At 38.9% G+C, this 22,532-nt stretch overlaps 1 protein-coding gene and 1 long non-coding RNA gene across 2 annotated transcripts in view; one reads left to right on the forward strand and one right to left on the reverse strand.

The window, feature by feature from the left end:
* Positions 1 to 321: 321 nt before the first annotated feature.
* Positions 322 to 19,720, reverse strand: si:ch211-136a13.1 (HHIP-like protein 1). The gene is made up of 14 exons (XM_034865747.1): positions 18,441 to 19,720; positions 12,355 to 12,619; positions 11,473 to 11,752; positions 11,222 to 11,347; positions 10,934 to 11,077; positions 8,513 to 8,625; positions 7,367 to 7,507; positions 6,855 to 6,929; positions 5,553 to 5,679; positions 5,025 to 5,170; positions 4,420 to 4,501; positions 3,780 to 3,862; positions 3,182 to 3,535; positions 322 to 1,309 (listed from the first exon to the last, which is right to left on the reverse strand). Exons 1-14 carry the CDS (start codon positions 18,732 to 18,734, stop codon positions 543 to 545), a joined length of 2,997 nt encoding a protein of 998 aa, XP_034721638.1. The 5' UTR covers positions 18,735 to 19,720; the 3' UTR covers positions 322 to 542.
* The window catches only part of LOC117940763, a 19,293-nt gene continuing 11,944 nt past the window's right edge, over positions 15,184 to 22,532 (forward strand). Inside the window, exons 1-2 of the long non-coding RNA XR_004655818.1 lie at positions 15,184 to 15,193; positions 15,460 to 15,466. This is a non-coding gene — a long non-coding RNA (uncharacterized LOC117940763). The remainder of the gene's footprint in view (positions 15,194 to 15,459; positions 15,467 to 22,532) is intronic.

Consider the following 22,532-nt stretch of genomic DNA (forward strand, 5'->3'; position numbering starts at 1 on the left):
CATGACGTTTACTTCAATATATATAATTACATGATCAACAATGTACATTTTTATGTCAAAGTTCAAATCTCTGAGTACCTTTTTAATAACCAAAATTACTTGATGTGTTTGGAAATATTACTGGAATAAAAGCAGATATGACCTTTGCCCTTTGTTATACAGTTGGTGATAATGAGTGATAGGGATAAACTACATTATAGTTTATGTATTTATATAAACTTTCACAATTGGTGTTATTTACCTGGTTAGATTTTACAAAAATCAGTTGACTGAGTGAGATTAGGAAAAACTCCCATCATAGGCTCCTCTGGAGTGTTTTTTTTTTAATTTATCAGAGGAAGGGAAATGACATCTGAAACATCAATACAGTATGTAAAACTGGAAAATATGAAAAAAAAGCAATAGAATTTGTTAGCCAAACTGACACCACCAATATAAATGCTTAAAAATGAGCATTCTGTAATAACCTTTCACACCTTCTTCAATTCTATCTTCATCACTTCTTTCTTTTCTTCCTATACTTTAAGTTTTCACCCTCCGCGCTAACCACATATCAGCCCTACATCTTCCCCATGTGTGCAGTTGTGTTTCCCCACCCTGGATCTCTTGCACTCTAGCAGCGATCTCTCCCCGCCCTCACACTCCACATCATCCAGTAGGATCCTGACGCTGCGGTCTGCCTCCCCAAGTGCAGCCCTCTTCATCACTGCCAACGCCGTTGTGAAGCCGAGCTGTCGACACACCACAGTACCTGCTTTGCTGTTGAATAGGTCATCACAAACTGTTCCCCACTCACCACGGATAAAGATCTCCACTCTACCTCGATCTGACAAACCATCGGCGCTTACCAGTCGCACTGAGCCGGCTCGCAGCCTTCTTCCTCCTCTTCCTCTCTTGTGACCACGACCTCTTCCTTGAAGTCTCTTATGTACTTGGTTTCCCTGCCCTGTGCTTTCAAGCTTCTCTCCGAGCCACAGCCTCTCTTCCTGTGATTTAGGCAGCATTGTGTTGATTGGTGGTCTCTGGGGCTTGAAGCCTGATGTCGTTGGTTTTAGGCTCCAATATGGCGGCTGTGGTGTAGTCAGCGCTCCAGGAGAATCAGGGTATTGCGCAGAGGTCAGAGCTATCTGGTGTCGTTTAAGGGATGTTTTGGATGGAGTTAGAGGCTGTTGTGGTGAGGTAAAAGCTGGTGAGGTGGTAAAAGGGGCATACTGACGGGGTGTCCCATGTCTCCTGGTTGGAGGTGTGGTGATGATTGGGGTTTGAGCAATCCTAGAGAAGGCTGCAGTCATGACGGTTGTGAGATAACCTGATGGAGAGACAGAATCACTCTCTTTATTTGAATATATGTAGTTTAAGAATGTGTTAAAGATGCTTATATGGTGATTATGAAACTTCTTCCAGCAGCTGGTTAGCTTCGCTTAGCATAAAAAGAAAGAAAGGAGGGGGTTGGCTCTCTCCAAAGATAACAAAATCCATCTGCCAGCTTGTTAGTTAAGTTTTGGTTTCGGTTTCAGTTTTTTATTTGGTTTGGTTCGAACAGATTATATTCGTTAATGCGTCCGGCAAAAAAAATCATTACACTTATTTTTACACTTAGTTTTTTGTGTAAACATGTTGATTAGTGAGCTTTAGAGGTGCGGTTAGCTGGATTTTGTTACCCTTGGATCTGCTTTCTGCCAGTTTCCAGTCTTTATGCTAAGCTAAGCTAGCCAGCTGCTGGTAGTAGCTTCATGTTAATCGCACAGATATGATCTTTTCATCTAAATCTTGGAAATAAATCAAATAAGAATATTGTCCAACATTTTGAATATATCTTTAGCTAGTACACCAAACTGTTCATTTGATAACATGTTTTACAAAGCTCAGATTTCACAAAAGCGATTTAAAGCAATGTTATCCCTGAAGACAGGGAAAGGAAAGACATAAACACAAACACACAAAGAAAATTGTCCAAACTGAAGCTGATGCAGAACCCTTTATTCAAAATAAATAATGCCAAAGTACCTATTTCAATTTTAGGGAGTGCAACACATAAATAAGCACCATTGATCCTGCTTTAGACTCCTGTACCAGCCAAAGAATATAAAGCAAGAAATAAAGTTGCCATGTTTGCTATTTCCCCTACCTGAGTTTGACCGTCAGTAAACAGAACATGAGCAAAAGTTAAGACATTGGTACACTAACTAACTGTACTTCAATATAAATGTTCCAACATTTCCATTTCCATTTTAGCATTTCATGAGTTGAATACTACTAATATGTTCAAAGACTTAACACATTTTTCTGTTTTTTTCTACTTTTCCAGTGCAAAGTGCAAAGAGTGATGAAAAGTGTTCATTTAATTAAATTTTTATGGATTGTAAAAAGTTTATTTAAATAAGGCTACTTTGCGACAAAAAAAAACTCAATTATAAATTAGATCCACTGGCTATTTTACTGTATTCTTTTTAATATTTTTCTATTTTTTTATCATTTTTCGATTTTTACCATGCAATAAAATACATGAGAGCCACTATAGAAAGCTCATCTCTAACATACTGTGCAAGCTGCAATGAAAGATTACAGACTAGTTTATGTTTATTCTTATGCTGTAAAACTAGTATGGAGCTTTGAATAAATAATGCTATAATAGCGTTAGTTTCTACCCTGCAGTATTTTAAACTGATATTAGACCAAAATTGGCTTCAAAAAAGTAAAACAAAAAGCCAAATCCTATTTACATTAATCCAACTTAGCTGCCAAACCACATTATTTTCTATTTTCTATTTCTATATGATTATTTGCAAATGTGAGTCATTAGTTGGCCTGTGACTGACATTTGTAGGACTGCTGCAGCAATCCTGTGTAATTGTGATGTACAGTTTTCTAATTTAAAAGTGATTTAATTTGATCAGAGAGACTAGTTATACTAATCATTGAAGGTAAGTAAATTGCACAGCATTTAGTTAATTTAGCTATTAGCATGTTAAAATGTAAAGCAAAAACAAAGCGCAGCAGAAGAAACCACCTGGTTTGACACGCGTGGCTTCATCGCGCATCAAGACACGTGTTTGTGTGGGTTTACCGGTGGGTTTAATGTTAGTCCTAACAGTCGATTTAGTGGTTTTGTAAAGAGTGGACCTAGTGGTTGGGTAATCAGTGGAGCTGGCTTGGTAAACAGGTGCACCAGTAGGCCTACCAGTGGGTGTGGTTGTGGCGGGGGTTGTTGCCATGGACATCTGGACAGGTACGGTTGATGGTTTTATTGCTGTTGCTGAAGTTGTTTTTATTGTTGTTGTTGCTTTCATAGTTGGTTTTGTGGGCGCTGGGGGGGGGTTTCTCGTCGTTTTTCGTATTGTCTGTAATGTTGTTTTTCTTGTTGTCGCTGTTGGTGGTGGTAGTGGCATTTTTCTTGTTGTTCTTGTTGGCATTGGTGGTTTTATTATTACTATAGGTGACTTTCTTCTTGGTGGTGTTTTGGTTGTCGTTGTCGTCTTTCTTGTGGTTGTTGTGGGTACAGGCGTGGTGGTTGGCTTCTTGTTGATTACGAACTCTGCAAAGAAAGGAAGAAATAAAGACATGTGAGCAGTGTCAAAAAGCCTATTAAGAAATTGATGTCCATCTCAATGCACATTAACAAGATAATTAGAATTAAAGGCACGACTATTTGAAGAAGTTTTGGTAGAGTACATATGGCTAAGAGTCTAATGTTTCTATAAAGAACAACAACAAACAAACAAAACAAAAAAAACATTGACAAAACTAAAAGTGGAACAGAAGATAACCATTTGAATTACCTTCTTTGGGGTAGAAGTGAATCAGTTTTCCTTTTATCTTTACAGGTGATGGCTTTACACTGCATTTCCCTGGTGCTGCTCGCCTATATGGTCAGGAGAGAAAAGAATAAGCACACACATGCAACCTATTACATAATTTTGAGCTTTGAAGAATTGTTAGTTTATTCTCAGCTATTCTACTTCAACTAGAGCTATACTGGACCGTCTTGGTAACCGAGTTATTACAGCTTTTATCACTTAACCGGTTTAATTACAGCTGGTGAACTTAGTTGCATGTCATACCTTTCTCTCTCTCTCTTCCCATTTTCTGTCTCTCCATGGTAAATTGTTGGGGCTTATCACTGATATATTTGCATCCACGTATATAGCAGTCAATAAGCAACAAGAAAACTCAGTTTAGTTTAGTCCAAGTCTATTACAGTTAGTCACAATGACCAATGTCCCCATTGACCATCAAAGCACTTTCACCAAACGGCCCAATCAAAGTCCTGCTTAGCTGATAGTTTCCTTTCTGCTAAAGTTTATACACTCACAGCTGGCCTCTTAACAATATCGGAAACACCTCTAAGCCACACACACCTGTAGGTATGATGAAAGTGGATGTATTGCTGCAGTGATGTGTTGTAATGTGATTAGCTACCTGGAAGGGTCAACTATCTTGTAGATGACTCCTGCTCTGGCTGTGGCACTCGCGGCTCCTGTGGCTAAAAAATACAGTTCACCTAGAAAGATGGACAGAGGAAAGGGAGAGAGTGAGGCAGATAGAGAGTGGTGGAGAGTAAAAGACAAACAGAGGGAGGTGTAATGAAGGTGAACAGCAGGGAGAATGGGAGGAGAGACAGACACAGAGCAAGAAAGAGGGACAACAATGGCAAAACAGGGGAGATGTTTTTTTTCTGATGATTTTCTTTTTTCTTTCACTTCACTAAGGCAGGAGGAGGAGATTGTTTAAGACCAGCAGCATGTGCACAACCCTCTCCCTGGTGAATCAGCAGTTTCTTTAATAAAAACCAAATTTAAAGTCAAATCGAACCCTCTACTGGTGGTAATTTCACATTATAAATTATTCATTACATGTCATGTCACTAGTTGATGTATTGCAGGGGGATAATGAACCCGGGTTTCCGACGCCAAAAGCCTGTGGCATATCCACCTCATACACCTCAATGACCTCATTAATGTTTACTTTTAATCAAACAATACACTATACATGATACCATGACTGTTTTCATGCTGGTAGGTTACCTGCTTCATCCTCTGCAAAAGAGATGATGTATTTGTAGTAACTGTTGATGAGTTTGGGGAATCTGCAGGTCTGGTCTCTTCCCATGCAGATCTCATTGTACAGCCATTCCCCAGAAGTAACATTCTCCTTCAGAGACATCAGACGCCTAAACAGAAACAAACATAAGCATAAATATATAATATTTATCCCCATAAACACTTTCATACGTACATGCATGTTCACCATGTATATGAAATTCAGCCTGTGCACAATAGCTCCATACAAGTGCAGATTTTGTGTTTTTCCAGCCACACTTCCTGTAATACTTGATGTTGCATTGGCTTCACTGCAGAATTGAAGGAAAAGGTGTGGCTAAATAATCCTCACTCAAAGACAGATCTACAGTTGATAATGCGTTTTTTTATTAGGATTTGTACTGTAATGATGTTGCAATTACGACTGCGACAAAGTAGATCCTGGGTCTCTGCAGTTATTGGCAGAACAAAATGTCTTAAGTTTTGATTTAAAAATGACGCAGAAACACTAACCCACTCATAAAATCCCCAAAGATGTAGAGTCCGTTGAGGTTGGGCATCTGACAGCCTCTATAGATGTATCCTCCCGTCACTGATTTGCCCAACTTGTGGGGGTAGGCAAAGATAGGCAAGATGTCATCTAGACATAGAACAACACACCAGTTTATCACCATGACAAGAAGACAAAACTATAGCAACATACTGCTGTAAACATGCATCACAATCAGAGGCATGTGAAAAGTCACATAAGCCCACAAAATTAAACTAAAATGTAGCCGTAAGCAGCGATTCGCTTGTTTTCTCAATATCAACTTCAAAGTTATTACACACACATGGTCCAACGTCACTATAAAACAGATCCTGCAAGCTTTGTAATGATTGGACAAACAGTGCACTTTGTTTAAAATGCCTACAACTGATTTGACAAAAAATATAACTCTCAATTCAGTGTAATATTTAGCTTAGTCCAGCTCACGGCAATTTGAGAAAAGCAGATGACCAACACAAAAACAATTGCTAATAAAGCCTCAAGCTGCGATTCCAAGCTCAAAGCTTGATTTGTGTCATTCCACATCCAGTCATTGTGAATTTAAAGCGCACCCTAGTGGTCAGTTTGAATGGGACTTGTAGTGTATGTGTGAGGTCATTATATAGACATTTTCTGGAAGTTTTCAGTTGACTGGACAAACATTTAGTCATTTATAGTCTCATTTGCTTTATACTACCTGAAGTTTGTTTGTATTTATAGCACCCCCTGGTGTTCAATTTGATTGAAACTTCCAAGGCATGGTTTAGGTACTTATGAGGACATATCCTGAGAGATTTGTGATGATCATACCATGAATATGGGATTTCTTTAAAAAAATGTGTGAGGCTTTTTTGTAGAGCACATTAAGCTGCACCTTTATGAGAAATTACAGAACTTACAGTGTGGGGGGTGTGGCCTTATCAAAGTTTGCATTTTGAAGCCTTAATTACTGCACCACCACTTGGCCGATTTGGTTCATATTTCTATAGAAGCACATGCACACCATTTCCAGTTATTCCCCCAAGTTTCATGTTTCTAGCTCATTCCAGCTCACAGGAATTTGAGCCGGCGCTAATAATGACTAAAACAGACAAACATAGAAGGGTTCTACCACTTCCTGGTTTGAACCATTATTAAAATTAGCTAAATTTATAGTTAAGAAATTCTCCAAGCTTTCAACAGTGACAGTACATATAATGTAACAAATGTAATCCTTCTCAGTAGTATCAATTGCAAATAGTAAACATGAAAAAAGTGAGTGAGAGCAGCCCAGAAAGAGTCCTCACCTAGCGAGGAGTTGTGACAGAGTTTGCGATCGTAGCAGCTGAAGCCTTCTTTGGCCCTCCATCCATAGTTGCCTCCTTTAAACATGTATCGACAAAGTTAGAGCAACTTCTCAGGGAAAGCTCTATTTTACCAATCTTTTTAAATGGAATTGCTTCACAATCATAGAGTCTATGTTCACAATGCAGTAAATATACTGAAAAAACCTCTAGACTTGCAAAACGATTGTTTGGCTGTAATTAGATGTTTATTTCATGCCTCTTTCAAGTTTCTGCGTGAACAATTCACCCTAATTGTTAGGGAGAAGACTGAGATTAAGCTATGATGTCTGACTCACTGTCTAAGTAGTCTTTAAGAGAACAGTTTTATATGACATGAGTATGAGTAGATAATGACACCCATCTCATATGAGTGTACTATGTCTTATGAAAATGTGAAAAGAATCTTTAACCCTGAACATTCAGTAAAATCTCTCTCTAAAGTGAAATGTTGCTTCAAATTAAAATCACCATACCTTTGATAATAAGGTCCACCTCTTCGTATTTGTTCTGGCCTACGTCACCACAAAACATCCTGCCTCCGCCCCGACCTGTAGCGGGGTCACCGCGGTCAACGGAGCAACGCCACATATTGCGAACGCCAAAGGCATAAATCTCTTCACAGAAAGGAAAAAAGACATTTACAGTACATTCTGACAGAAATAGAACACATCCCTTGTGAGGCTGCACACAAAAACAAAAAAGGCCTATATTTCTGGAATGAAAGGTGATTTTGCATCTTTTGTAGCCGTAAAACATGTTTTTTTTCATTGTGATTAAAAATGGAAGTGTTTACTGAGTTATGTTTTCCTCTGTAAGAAAATACAGCCCCATAGCAGTCCCATATTATGTGTGCTCATTAGAAAAGCCAAAAAAAGTCTACATTAATATTACCAATTGTGCTATTGATCTTAAATATTCCATTCATTTTAAATGTGACCAGACCAGTGTTGTCAGTTAAACGTGTTATTAACGGCATCAACGCAAACCCATTTTAATGGCATCAATTGTTATGTTGCGAGATTAACGTTCTTTTTGGCCTAGCAAACTTTGTAGTTTTTTTCACATGCTGTTACAACAACTAGTAACGTTAGAAAAACTACAAAACCACAACAAATCTTGCTGACAAGACCAAAGTGATCTGTGTGTTGTGTTGTTGTGAACTGAGCTATCATCACAGCACGTCCAATCTGAAATACCACTTGATGGCCAAGCACACAGCTGATGCAAATTCTCCCCCCCTCCCCCCCCCCTCGTCAAAGTATTATTTTCACCCTTTTATTGATGGACAGTGTTATACTTTGTGAGAGATTATCAGCTCTAATTGAGAATGATACCTGGGGAATTTAACACTACAGTAGTCCATTTGCCAATGTTATTTTCAATTTAAAAAAAAAGTTTGTCAAACGCAAACCAATCCATATTTCTATGTTGATAAGAGCATTAAAATGAGAAAAAATGATGGGGAAAAAAAGAAATCAAGGTACATTTAGAATACATAAAAATGTGTGATTAATTGAGATTAATTGCGAGTTTACTATGGCATTAATGCGATTAATAGTTTGACAGCAATAGACCAGACATAATTATTCCACAGATATAGAACGTTTCAAGGGACTTACCGGGTCGTGCTTCTTTTTCTCTCAAGAATGGGTTATCCGAGGGGATGCTGTACGGGGGGCCATCGTCATTGTTGTCAACATCAACACGCAGCACCTTGCCGAGAAGTGTAGACCTATATTCAACAGAGTAGACGAGAGAGTGAGATGGATTTTGAGAGGCTTTAAGACTGAAGTGACTGAGGGAGTCTTCTTTTTAGGCAGATATTAAGAAGACCTTGTCCTGAATCTTTTCTTCATTTTTCTTTCCAACATGTTTCAGCTTTGACCTTACACTCTCCCATCATCCTCTTTTTCTACTTCTTGCAATACACCTCATAATCCTCTGCATTAACTTCCCTGCTATTTATTTTCCATTTATGTTGGTTGTTTATCTTGTTTATCTTTCCCATCTTCATTGTTCTTCATAATGTCTTCCTCTACATCCATCTTATTGGTTACTTTCCCTCACTTTTCTCTCTGTCCATCCATTTGAACTAAATCTCTAAGTGTGTCCTTGTTTGTCTCCTCTCTCTCATTTACTGTGCACCTTTCTCCTCCCTGTGCCCTGGTCGCTCTCACCATATTCCCCTTTTCCACTCTTTCCAATCCTTCCTTTGACTCCCTCTCCCTCACTCTCCCTGTCTCTCTCTCTCTTTCCTCCACATACCAGTGTGTGGCAGTCCGCAATGTGTAGTGTCAATATTAGACTTGGCAGGCTGTTTCCTCCCTTATTCCCAGAACAGCAAATACGGCCAATACACCTCAGAAATAGTAAAAGGGCCAAACTGTAACCGTCTGGAGAAAAGCTGTCAGCGTGTCGATGTCGATAACCTGCTGCTGATAAAATTCATCAGAGGGTTTCCCCTGTCAGCCACAGTTCTGATCAGATTTTTGGGCTGGTTTTGAGATATATAACAGCATGGGTATTCAAGTTTCAACCTCTCGGAGACCTTTTTTTTTTTGGCATGAAGCTTCAATATTAATTTGACTGTTTTAAATGTTCTTAGTCCATAGTCCAAGACATTTTTAACTCCACAATTCACTGTGTAACTCTATTATGCATGACATTCTTGGAACAGTAATATTTGCACTTCCTGCGTTGTTGTCCTTTGGTTGTAATTAACCTTTAAGCCACTGAGAAGTTGATTAAATGAAAATAGAGACTGACAGTTGTAGCTCATAGCTAAATGAAGGGCAAGCCTAGAAAATAATTGCATCCACATATACATTTGCACATGCATGCAGACACACATACATACATGCGACAAAGGTTGTGTGGTTTGAGAGTAGTGTAATGTTTACCAGCACAGTAAAATACACACAATGCCCCGAAGTCCCTTTTTTACAAGCTCCTTTTATAATCTATGTGCATTGCTTTTGGCACAAACTCATCATGCCGCCTCTCCTTGACTTTGACTGTTGGAACTCCCATTGGCACATGCCTTCCACCAGATACTGATGTGGTTCATTATTTTATTTTTAGAGAGAAATTGCACATACATTATGAAGTGAAGCTCTACATATAGTACTTCAAGTATTATTGGAAAACATACTGTATGTCCCTCCTGATCTTTGAACAGCTCATGCACTGCTCCTGCAATAATCTTTGCTGACATGCTTACATCTAGCCCTGTTTATTCAGTTACAGAGGCCCCTTCCAAAAATCTTCAGCACTTTTCATTTCAGTATAATATAGACATAACCGCTTCTGCATAAACCTTCTAGAATGTACAAAAAGTTAATTATTGCAATCGTAATTAAAGAAGTGTTCTACAGGGCATATACAGAATACTTCTTTGTGATAATGTCTGTGCACAAATGACAAATATGTACTGTTGGAATGATAATCTGCGTTATACAAGCAGTTCCCAGCCCAGCAAGCTCCTTAGTTTAGGGGAATTTCCATAATTGGAAGATAACCTGTCTTTAAAAAGCAACAATTTAAAGTTGCAACAGAGTAACTTGACAGCTTTGACGTCTACCTTCTCCAAAACGTTTCATTAGACTTTACTGGAATTTAATTAACGGGAACTCCTTTAGGCAGAACTGCCTGATTTTAAGACTTTGGTATTTTTTAATATACGTTTATGTAGCCGACATCTCAATGCCAAGGTGTCTGGCAAAATTTGCTATGATGAGCACCTTCATAATTTCAAAATTTGAATAGCCTCCAAGAGTAGTCAAAAGGATGTGCTTATTTAACTTTGATACATAATTTTTTTTAAATATATATATATAAAAGGCTAAAGCTTTGCAAGGAGAATGATTTTTCAAACCATCACAGGTCAAACTGTTCCTGTGCTCATGTAGATGTGCAGCTCATTTTCAGATTGGCTGTTAAAATATTACAACGACTTGAAACTTGAGGAATTTAATGTGTTGTGTTAGGTAAATACTGAAGGCAACATAATCAAGCATCTACATTTGTTAAATTATTCTTACTTGTTCTGTGAGTTGCCAAACTTTCCAAATGGGTCCCCAGCTCGACCACCATCACCAATGAAGATGTACAGGTACCCGTCATGGCCAAATAGAAGCTGTCCTCCGTTGTGATTGGATGCCGGCTCTACCACCTCAAGAATAGTCCTAAATCAAGGAGTACAAGTACCAAAACTTACAAATATCCTATTACTAACTACTACTTATAACTAATCAATGTCTATCAACACAAATCTTTAAAAACTCTTTGTTTCTACTTGTGTTTCTCTGACTCTGAACTTCTCTCCCCACCTCTCAGAGGAGTGGTCTAGTTGGTTGTCATCATGTGCTGACAGTGTAAACTCGCTGATACGTATCCTCTCCTCCTTCTTGACAGACACAGAGTAGTACACATAGGCTTTTCTGACTGTGGTGATCCTATGCACGGAAAAGAAGCAGAAGAAGTTATACTTTACACAACCTGTTGGCACAGTGGCCTTCTCCCTTGAGAATTATTCGAAACATTACTGTTGAGGTCTTTACATTATCATGAAAGTATGAACCTTGGGTGTAGGGCTATGCAGAGAAATCCCCTCTCGTCTCCAGCCCATGGTGATGTGAGGACAGCATGGGTGAGGTTGAGGAAAGGACGGTCGATCCTAGAGCCGTTGGCCAGATACACCCACACATAACCCAGCTGCTCCGCCACAAAGAATCGATGAGTCCCATCATTTGCGTGAATCATGGCCACGGGGTTACGGAGCCCATTGGCAACCTCCTGCAAACACAGCTCCAGACATCCTTTAGGATCCTCACTTACCAACCCCAAGTTAGCATTTAGCGCTAGGGACAGAAAAGATGATACAAGAAATGAGAAAGGAAGCCATGAGTAAAACAGTACTGTTAATGGCTCTTTATAAACACACAAAAACATAGAACGGTTTTTAGGGGCTGTATTATTAAAGTGTCAGTGTGCCTGAGATTTGACAAGTAAAACCTAATTTCTTAAAGTTAGAATTAAAAATCTATCTTCAGCAAATATCTGTACTACTGCCAGAATGTGTGTAGGTATGTATATATATATAAATCAAGGCAATCACCTACTTTTGAGTTTTAAACACCTAGTAACTATGCTTCAGTATTCATCATCATTATATAATATAGTATAATATGTCTTAAAAATCATGCGTTTTATAACGGACCTTATTTAGACTGGTCTGCACATGAAACATAATTAGACTGTCTTGTTGCCGCAAGTTCCAGTTCTTGACACTGGGAATTTAGACTTTCTTTTCCTTTTTTTCATGTAGGCTGGAATAGAAGTAATGATAATATAAGTTTAGTGTATCTTCTGAGTTTTTCCTCAAATCAAGCTCATAATTAGATCAGATAAGTTCACTGGTGTGTGTGTGTCTGCTGCCGAACATAAACCTATGTTCCCATACCTGAATTTGTCAACACATTAGGATAGCAGTACTGTTTATCTTTCAGCTCCAGAAAGTCGCAGAACTTTCTGCGATCTTCTTCTATTGTTGCAGTCATGTTGGCAAACTGCTGCGGCCCCCCAGACTCCTCCAGGAGGAGGCTGAGCGTGTACCGACACTGCTGCCAGTAATCGGAGCAGTAATCACCGCACAATCCAGGGAGCATACGCATTGGAGTGTTAGCATCCTCAGCATCATACAGGTGGGCGGCGTATGGAGAACACTCCTGCACAAGTAAAGATGATTAAACAACAGAAAAATGGAAAATTCTCCTATAATTAAGGTTCCGAGGAAGCCATAAATGCAGACATTTTGTGTAGATACTTTTCAGTGTCTATACTATTAAAATGTCTTCCAGCGAATGTGTTTATTTCAGAGATAAAATTAAGGACATGTATGGATCATATAAATATAGAATTTGTGCACTTATTCCACCGCAGCTCCTCACCACCTCACTGGTGGTGAGGACTGGACAGGCCTTGGTAATACACAGGCTGTGTGAGTGCAGTCTGGTATAAATGGATCCCAGGAGCAAGTCACAACCACACTGTCCACACCCAGAATAGTAAGCTGCAGGCACAGGCAGGCACGACAGCCAAACCATTATGTGGTCGACTTGTGCTCTTTAACTCAATGTCAGATCATCTCTTAACTGATCATCACCAGGAAACGGAGCCCAAAGCAAAAAAAGCACAAGATCACTCTTCTGGCAGAGTACAAATGAACAACCAAAGCGTCTGGTTTTAGTATCTGTGTTTTGTTTGCCCATTGCCAATTTATGAGTTCATTTTTCCAAAGGACGTTTTGGGCATTTTAGCAAAATTAAAAACTAACTGCATATAACAAGTTTAAATAATTTAGCACACATCAGAAGAACTCTGATTGACAGTCCCTAACATCCCGTGGACAGACAAATACACATGAAACTAGAACCTTATTTGTACACCTACACATGCAAACTGTGTGCGGGACCCTGAATGCATGCTTGTACTATACCTGTGTCTACTGCTCATGAATCATTTCCACTTTTACTTCTTTGTGCGTGTCAAAGTCAAAAATCCCCATTAAGTATGACACATTATTAATTATGAATGCAATAGAAAGATAGAAAAGGAAGACACTTATATGTCCATGAGTGTTTAGGTGACTCCAAGTTTGTTATACATGTCCATGTGTTTTTCTTTTACATTCATAATTTCTGACATTATTCAGTTTGTGTCAGGAAGTCCTATTTATTTTGTTTTAAGGCATCTTTGTAATTGCAAAATAAATGTAGAGATTTACTGATTTGATGATTTTTTATTGTGCAAGTAATCACTCATAATGACCCCATACTGAATGTAATAGCATATACAGTAATTATTTTCAGTTTCAATTTTAATAACAGATAGAAAAGCTCTTATATTCCTGTCCACTCTCGAGATTTGATCTTCCTATATTGTCCCATATAGTATCAATGTTGAGCCTGCCGGAACCACAGGACGTGTGTATTTTCAGGTGTTTTCTTGGTGCTCCGTATCAAGGAGATCGTATTCTCGGTTTGGTTTGTTGGTTTGTTGGATTTGCTGGTTTGTAAGTACTGTAAGTAAGTCAGTAAAATGTATTTATACAGCGCTTTTCAGAGCCAGGGCCACAAAGTGCCTTATACTGTGCATAGACAATAAAACATAGTAGAAAATAGTCTAAGAAATGAATAAAGTACAAATAAAACAGATACAATTATTACTAAATAAAAGACGTAGGTTTCCCAAAAGCTAGCCTGAACGAGTGAGTCTTTACTTTCCCCTTAAAACAGTCCACATTAAGACCTAATGCTGGTTGGCAGAGCATTCCAGAGTCTGGGTGCCATAGTGGCAATGGCTCTATCTGCATATGTCTTCAGATAAGTGCGTGGCGTGGATAGCAGATTTTGGTTGGTAGACTTCAGAGACCGGGAGGGGGTGTGTAGGTGAAGTAGGTTGGCAAGATAAGAAGGGGCCTGATCCAGTAGAGCCCTATAGGTTATAGTGAGAATTTTGAATTGGATCCTGTTGGTTACAGAAAGCCATGGAAGGGAGCAGTGTAGAGGGGGGATATGGGTGGGCCTGTTTGATCTAGTAAGTAGGCTAGCAGCAGTGTTATGAACGGATTGCAGACGGTGAAGGACACTTTTGTTTGCAGAATGAAACTCGGTGGAAGGTTGAAGTATGGGCCAAGGAAAAGAATATTACATTTGGGAGTTGATCCGAATCGTAGGAAGATACAACAATCATTTTTCCCTTTCATTAACTTTGCAAAACAGGGCATGGTCTTGGTGGAGGTCTGCACCCTTCTAATTTAATATATTATAGATCTGGCATTGTTTAATCCCTTTAGTCAAGCAAAAACTATTATACTTTGTCCTCATGCTCCTGTTCTACCTCAAAAGAAACCCTAAAATTAACCAAAGTTGAAATAATAAATAAATCGTTGTTGACCAAAAAAAGTAACTAACTAACTATAACTTTGTTAAATCACATGAAAGTACATGCTGGGCAAAGATCAGAGCCTTCCTGGGAACAGTTTTGCAGGGCAAAACAAAAGCTGTGTCTGAGCTGCCGGTTCTGGTAATGAAAGCAGTTTCTGGAGCAATGTGGAGCAGAGGGAAGCCTCATTGACCGCATTCATACTGCTTCCTACAGTTGGATGTTTCTTCCCTATTGTGCAGTAGGACACTGTATAATAAGGACGCAAAAAGCATGCCAATGTCTCATACTATGGTGTCTGATAGTGTTTTATTCAGGAAAATGGGAGACATACAGTATGTGTAAAGTCATAACTGGTCTATGGCTACATTGTCTTTACTTATCCTGTTTGACCCACTGAAGTTGCTCTATTGTCAGTTCTTTTTTTGCCCCTACTATAATAGGATAGGATAAATGCATGTAAGTAAGAACATCTGGTCCCTAACAATGCAGCCACTTCAAACTACTATAATTTGGTGGTAAAGCTGTACAGTTTAGAATAAACTAAAATTCTGTAAATAAAAATGACTCCCCATACTGCACTGAAAAGGTCTAAATGGTGTTGTTTTTTTATGTTCAACAGAGTCATGGTAAGCAGATGGCTGGTAAATGTGTGAACCTGATAGAGATAAAGAAAACAATGAAGAGATGTGATTTAGATGTGTTTTCTACCTAAAATTCTCCTAATTTAACTAAATCCTAACTGGAGTCAGTTAATCAGGGAATGCAAAGCTTCAGTAGCTGTGATTTTGGTGACATGAGAAAAAGAAAAAACATTAGATTTTCAGATGATGCGTGCCTATGCCTTTAAGATTTGTTGTGGTCTTAAAATGGCCTTAGGTGGGTTTTGTTGTTTTTAATTTTTAACTGTTTAATTTACTCTTATTAAAAAGGCAGTTATAACACACATACACACACACAAACACACACACATTTCTAATTTCCTAATACAGTTTTACATTTAAAAACTTTTCGACTTCAGTTTCAGTCTTGGAGTTTATTGATCTCCGTTTAGGTTTCTCTTCCTGTTTTTCAGTTCCTTCAGTGCCCTCCTCTATCTTTATTTATTTTCACTGGTTTTCTCTCTATATCTATCTATCTTGCTTTTCCTTTCCTTCTCTTCTCTTTCTGCCCCTTTCTTGCTTGAACTTGACATACTGTATCCTGGACCCCTGGCTAGGGGAGGAAATGATTGTTTGTTTAGTTAGTTGAGCTTAGGGATGATGACAATCTCCTTCCTTTCTCCCTGACACACACACACACACACACGCACACACGCATTTATTCACACATGCGCACACACACGCACACACACACACACACACACACACACACACACACACAAACACACACACACACACACACACACTCTCACTTATTTGTCTCTCTCTCCATCTATCTGTCTCTCTCTCTCTCTCTCTCTCTCTCTTCACTTTCTCTCTGAAGTCAGTGCAGGAAGCTCTGTAACAGAGGGCTCAGTGTGGTGGCTTTACCCAGGATAAGTACCTTGGCACTGGGTTGATTTGACCACCTCCAGGGCATCTCTTACCTTTTATTTTATATTGAAATATATTTAAAACTCAAAGAATGAACAGCCACACCATGCAGTGTTATGGTCCACATTATTTGACTAACCCTGTAGTAAAAATGTTTGTTAAATTTGAAGATTATTGCGCCCGTTTAATGAATTGATAAATTGTATGCCTGTAATCAGTTTCGGAGCTTGGTAACTAAAAGTACCTAAGCATGTAATGTTGTGAGGAACCCTACTCTAAGCTTTACATATTTACATTGTTCAGGACTCTGGCTTTATCTCACTCAAATGAGACTGTTGTAAGTCGTATTTGCGCTGCAGCGCTGTCATTACACACAGTCTGCGCTGCGTAGAAAGAACCACATAATTACCACAGTTATATAAACCTATATTTAGGAGTCAGATGAGCTGTCACTGTCTTAACATAGCCTATGATGCATTAAACTGCCAGGAAGTCTTTCAGATAGTTTTTCCCATTATTTGAATGTGTGATTTTTAAGTGTTATTTACTGGACGGACCTCAGCCCGTTTCTTTTGGCTTCTGCAGAATGAAGATTTTATCTGATGTAGCCTATATGAGCCGGGACAAATTTGTGCTCCGCCTATCATTCAATTTGCACTCACCATCTGCATGAAGTTAGTGTGCAAAGTAAGCATCTAATTGCATCAGTATGCTGAACTGGCTTTAAGGCTAGTAAAGGAGAGGTGGATCTGTTTATAATTAGCATCAGAAAAAAAATGGAAACGTAGTGATAAAGAAAAAAACAAACATTACCAAAACATTACTGCTTACGTTTTTCATACTTACTTGCGCATAATGTGTTATTCACTCATCATTGAGATTTCCATAGAATTGAGGCTATTTCAGTTTTCTCATCCACATCTTAGGGCAGAATAGGGAGCTAAAATGCTTGAAAGCTAAGGTGAAAAACACTCAGGTTCTTCCAGATCTTCTGATGATGTAGTTAAACCTTTATATTGTAAATGTGGGATTACCCAAAAGGAAAAAAATACAGTAAATGTGTTGTGTAATTGTGCTGATATTTATCCAGTAATTCTGCTTCGTGGTCTAGAGTCCAGCTGACACACTCTTATGAGGCAGAAGATGCTATGACAAAGTTTTCCAGGAACCTGGAAGAGATGAGTTTACTCTATTCTGGTTTACTTGCACACATGAGCAAATGTAAGCGAGTAACTTTGTGTGTGCTGTGCACATTTTATCCCATATGTACCACTGTATCATAAATGCACTTTCAAAGTTTCCCCTTAAGGGATTTCCTCTAGATTTAGTTGCAACGTTCAGTCCTATTATGTTCTTTGTTTCAAACCAAGTTTATTGCACTGCATCATTTGGGCTTGTTTAGGTTCATAAAGAATGCATGAACAATACTTAGACTGTGATTTTGCATGAGTAAGTGCTGTGGAACAGATGCCAACCTCACCATGTAGCCATTAAACCACATGTGTTGATTACTGTTGAGGTTCTTACTCACAAACCACACCACATTTTTGTTAAGAGTAAGACAGAAAGTTAGATTTTCAGAGTGGTGGTTATAATGTTGGCCACTGAAATATAAATAATACTATTCTTTCCTGACAAAAAAAACACATTTAAACAAACTGCTCAATGCACAGTGTGCTCATCTTTAAGACTTCTTACGGTGTAATACCTTGGATACAAAAACCAGGTTCCCGAGTTGGGACTACAAACATCTCATGCAACACCTTGCATGAGAGACATATTTAGGTTCACAAACTATGGGACTGTAGGCTCTACTGAGTAGTCACTACTCAAAGTAGCTAGAGTGACACATGGAAAAGTGGAAAAGATTTATGTGAATCCCACTGTAAAAATGGCTTGAAAAATGGTGACAGGTGCATATTTCTGGTATATTAGATTAGTTTCTGTACTCAAATGCAATTAATTACAAAGATTGTCCCTTGAACATCTGGATGTCCAGGATAAGGAGAGCATCGCCACATAATCAAACATAATTATAATGATTCAAATAGTTAAGTGTTTTGCTTACCTGGCAGAGGATGCTGCGTATGTACTTGGCGCAGGTCATGTAACCTGAATGGTCAAAATTGTCCATGATGGTGTAAAACTTGACTGATATCTCCTCGTCTTTTTCCAGATCACAGCATCCAAATTTAGAATACTCCTTACAGAAGACCAGTGGCTGCCGGGGCTCAAACGGAGGCTTGTAGTCCAAACACTGGGGGTGACAGCACCCCCGCAAGGCATGGAGGAGCAACAGCAGGAGCAGTAGAAGGAGGTGAGGTAGGACAGCCTGATGCAAATTACAAGTTTGTAGGGTCATGTTGTGAAAATGCTGCCTTTTAGTTCAGTGTAGTTTGGCTCTTGGCCCAATAATTCAGCAAATCAAAGCACTTTGGATTTGATATTACACTCTAATGTGTGAGAAGATTGAAGACTTGTTGTAAGAAAATGCACATGTTACTTTGCCACCGGCATCTGTGAAGCGCAGGTATGAGACTCAAAGTTAGGTTTTCTGAAAGAGTTTTTAAAATTCATGTGGTGTCTCGGGCCCTGCACATTCAACCAACCCCCGTGTGTGTGAGTGTGTGTGTGTGTGTGTGTGTGTGTGACTGTCAAACACACTGACCACCCAGCATCACACCTGTCTGCAAGTTGGCCAGAGACCTACAAAGCACTCAGAGTCCAGGCATTATGCTTATATGGCAAGTAGGGGTCAAACTGATCCAGGTCCAGTGAATTCCTTTGATGGTGAGATGATCTACAGTTCAGCTGTCCGGGTGGTGTGTGGAGGATGGCAGAACCAATGTCCCAAAGTCCTGTTCATGTGGAGAGTTTGCAGTTCTTGTCACTACAGTAGTATCATATCTGCAAAAACATCTGTGGATCACAACACAACTTCTTGGAAGAAAGAAAGTGTCCAAATCTTAGTTACTGAAACTCCATTTCAATCAAAAATAGGTTATTTGCTGGATGCTCCGCAATCCTCAAAAGAGAGAAGCCACATTGCTGAGAAGCAGGGACGGAAATTTAGACTTGCACCTTCAGCCGAAGTTTCTGCAAAATATTGACTTCCAGCTTGAAGTCACTTGGAGAGCCTCGCTGTGTTTGCTCTGGACATGTGCTCATTTGCTGCAGCCGACACGAGCCATACATACAGAGAGCAGGAGAGAGTGAGAGAGGTTCTTTCATTCAGAGACAGAGCCACGCTGCAGAACTTAGCTAAGTTCCCTCCCTCCTCGTTCTCTCCTCCTCCTCCTCTCTTCTTTTCATTTGCTCTTTCACTCTCCTACAAAGACACAGGCATTCCTTCCCATAGCATGTGGTCTATATTTCTCTGAAGGGTCTGAAGACTGCTGGAAACTGAATTGCCTTTTTGGGATAAACAAAGTTGTTTTAAGTGAATTGAATAAAAGGAATGCAAGCATTGTAGGGATTGTGAAGATGTTTTATTATATTCAGTTTGTTAAAAGTGTTTAAAAGTGCTACTATACTTACTTGCGCATAATGTGTCATTCACTCATCATTGAGAGTTCTATAGAATTAGGATCGTTTCAGTTTTCCTATACACAATTTGGGGTAGAATATGATTCATAGCAAAAACATTCAAGTTCTTCCAAATCTTTTGGTGATGTAGTTAAACCTTTAAATTGTAAATTTGGGAATGCAAAAAAGGGAAAATAATCTGCAGTAATTATGTTGTTTAATTGTGCTATTATCTATCAAGTCATTCGACTATAAAGAAACAGGCATTTCTTCCCATAGCATGTGGTCTATATTGCCCTGAAGTTGCAACTTTCCAACTCTCCTCCCTCCCGGCTCTCCCCGATTCAGCATTCCCAGACCTCCTTTCGTGTCTACCATTTCCAGACTGTGTGTGTGTGTGTTTGTGTGTGTGTGTGTATGTGTGTGTGTGTGTGGGTGTGTTAGAGTGTGTGTGTGTGTGAGTGTGTCTTCAGATGATTCAGGACGTGTGCTGGAAGTAGAGACCAATGGATTCTCCAGGCACAAATCCAAATTTTTGGTATAAAGAGCAGAGCTGGCCAACATTTGTATCTAATTGCATTGCTTAAAGTATCTGTAGCTGCATTATCTTCCTTTCGAATCAGCACAGAAAACTGTCTAATAAATAACTTGAAATGTTATGGGCACTTAAAGTATGTGCTCTTTATTACACTAAATTTGAATATTGTAATTTTCTAATAACTTGAAATGGTTTTAATCAATATTTTACATTAACACTGGATCACATCAGAACCAGTATAAGGTTTATTCCCAAGTAGCTTTTCACATTCAAGGAATTTGCATAGGTATTACTGCAACTGTAGTACTTGCAAGAACCTTAAATATAAATTAGAAATTTAAATAAAAAGTGTGTAAAATATGTCTTTTCAAAAATGTAAAAAGCTATTCAGTGTTTAAAAAAGAGGATAGAAACACGTCTGTGTGTGTGCAAGCGTGCGTGTATGCGTGTGTGCATGTGTGAGGGAGGGACAGTCTCATCTATGTGTGTGTGTAGACATACCGCCACCATCTGTGTCTCATTATTGCCATCCACCTTTCAGATCAGAGAGTGACTCCCATCTGGCTGTCTGTCAGACACTTTATCACTCTGCACTCACAGATAGAAACATAATCCACAGCCAGACGTTCCCTAGACAAAAAAAGATCAATGGACCCTTATCATGTTATGTAACTTCATGGTTCATTAAAGTTCTCAAAGATTAACTTAACAAAGTGTTTGTTAAGTGTACACTTTCTGAAGTTGTTTTGGAATTTGATTAGGACAATAGACAAATACACCAAAACCACAAGCTTTCTGGTTTACTCTTCATAGTGGATTCCCCGTGTGTTATTATTAGCAGTTTCTGGTGCTTCAACACACAAATGATAACTGCAAAATGCAATTCTAAAGTTGTTAATTAAGTTAATCACGGATGGAATGTCAATATATCAATAGTTAACCACAAGCATTATGACCTAGTGAGAACAGTATCTAAATCATTTTAGAGCTTTATGCTGAGTTTCACATCCGAAATTGACCAAAGTTACGAAGCCATGAGAAGATCAGCTAAAACAAGATCAGACGTGTGCCACGTAAGACCTGAAAAACATGCAGTAAGCAGTGTTTATACTTGTAAAATGTGCTAATCTGTAGAATGACTGAGTCAGCCTGAGTCAGTCTTTACGGGAAAACACACACACACAAACACACAAGCATACACACTTTAATACAACTGTGCTAAGCAACTGAGCACACTGACTCTCAGCGCTTCTTCTCTTACACACATATACTGTAAGTGAGCAGTTGTTGTTTCCAAATCTTAAGGTCATGTCTTGGCAATGAGTTCACCCTAAGGACAGTTAGTCATACCACACTCACACATATGCACTTTCATTGTCATAGTACGTACTTTTTTAATCTAGTTGCATTCTGTCATAACTACTCTGTGATCTAACACTATTTGTATCATATTTGATACACAGGTTTCTGAGATCTCTACATCACCAAGTTCAATAATGACCTGACACACACCTATTGTTTGAAAGCTGGCGCATGTTAACTGCCCTCTTGTGGATTCTCAGTGTAATGCAGGATGTAGAGGACTACACACATATCCCCTACCCAAAACCTCCGACCCCACTACATTTTTGTGTGCTAAGGTAAAACTAAAGTTAAAAAAAAAAAACTGATACTTAGAGAGCAATGTTTATTACTATTATTATTTTCCTCTGCCTTCCTCTGGTGCCTGAGCAGTACAGATCTTTAATAAAAACACTGCTGTGTGTGTGTGTGTGTGTGTGTGTGTGTGTGTGTGTGTGTGTGTGTGCATTATCAGATTTCTTAATTTTAATAAATATATTAAATGCAAATGTCCCTCTTTTTCACAAGTCAACCAACACAAGGTCAAGTAAAAAATAATTGCAATAGGTTTAATGCATATTACATAATAGCAATTCAACATGGTCTTTCTTCATAATATTATTTATTTATTTAACACTTCTGGCTTTTACGTACACAAAGCATTGTGGATGTCCATCCATCTTCATCCATCTTCGACCGCTTATCCGGTATCGGGTCGCGGGGGCAGCAGCTCCAGCAGGGGACCCCAAACTTCCC

Source organism: Etheostoma cragini, chromosome 3, assembly GCF_013103735.1.
Source record: "Etheostoma cragini isolate CJK2018 chromosome 3, CSU_Ecrag_1.0, whole genome shotgun sequence".
NCBI lineage: Eukaryota > Metazoa > Chordata > Actinopteri > Perciformes > Percidae > Etheostoma > Etheostoma cragini.

Coding starts and splice junctions, on each gene's coding strand:
- si:ch211-136a13.1 (XM_034865747.1), bottom strand. CDS start 18,734: ATGACCCTACAAACTTGTAATTTGCATCAGGCTGTCCTACCTCACCTC. Junction 5,680..6,854: donor CTGTCACAACTCCTCGCTAG/GTGAGGACTCTT, acceptor TTCTATGTCTAG/ATGACATCTTGCCTATCTTT. Junction 4,502..5,024: donor TTTTGCAGAGGATGAAGCAG/GTAACCTACCAG, acceptor CCATCTTTCTAG/GTGAACTGTATTTTTTAGCC.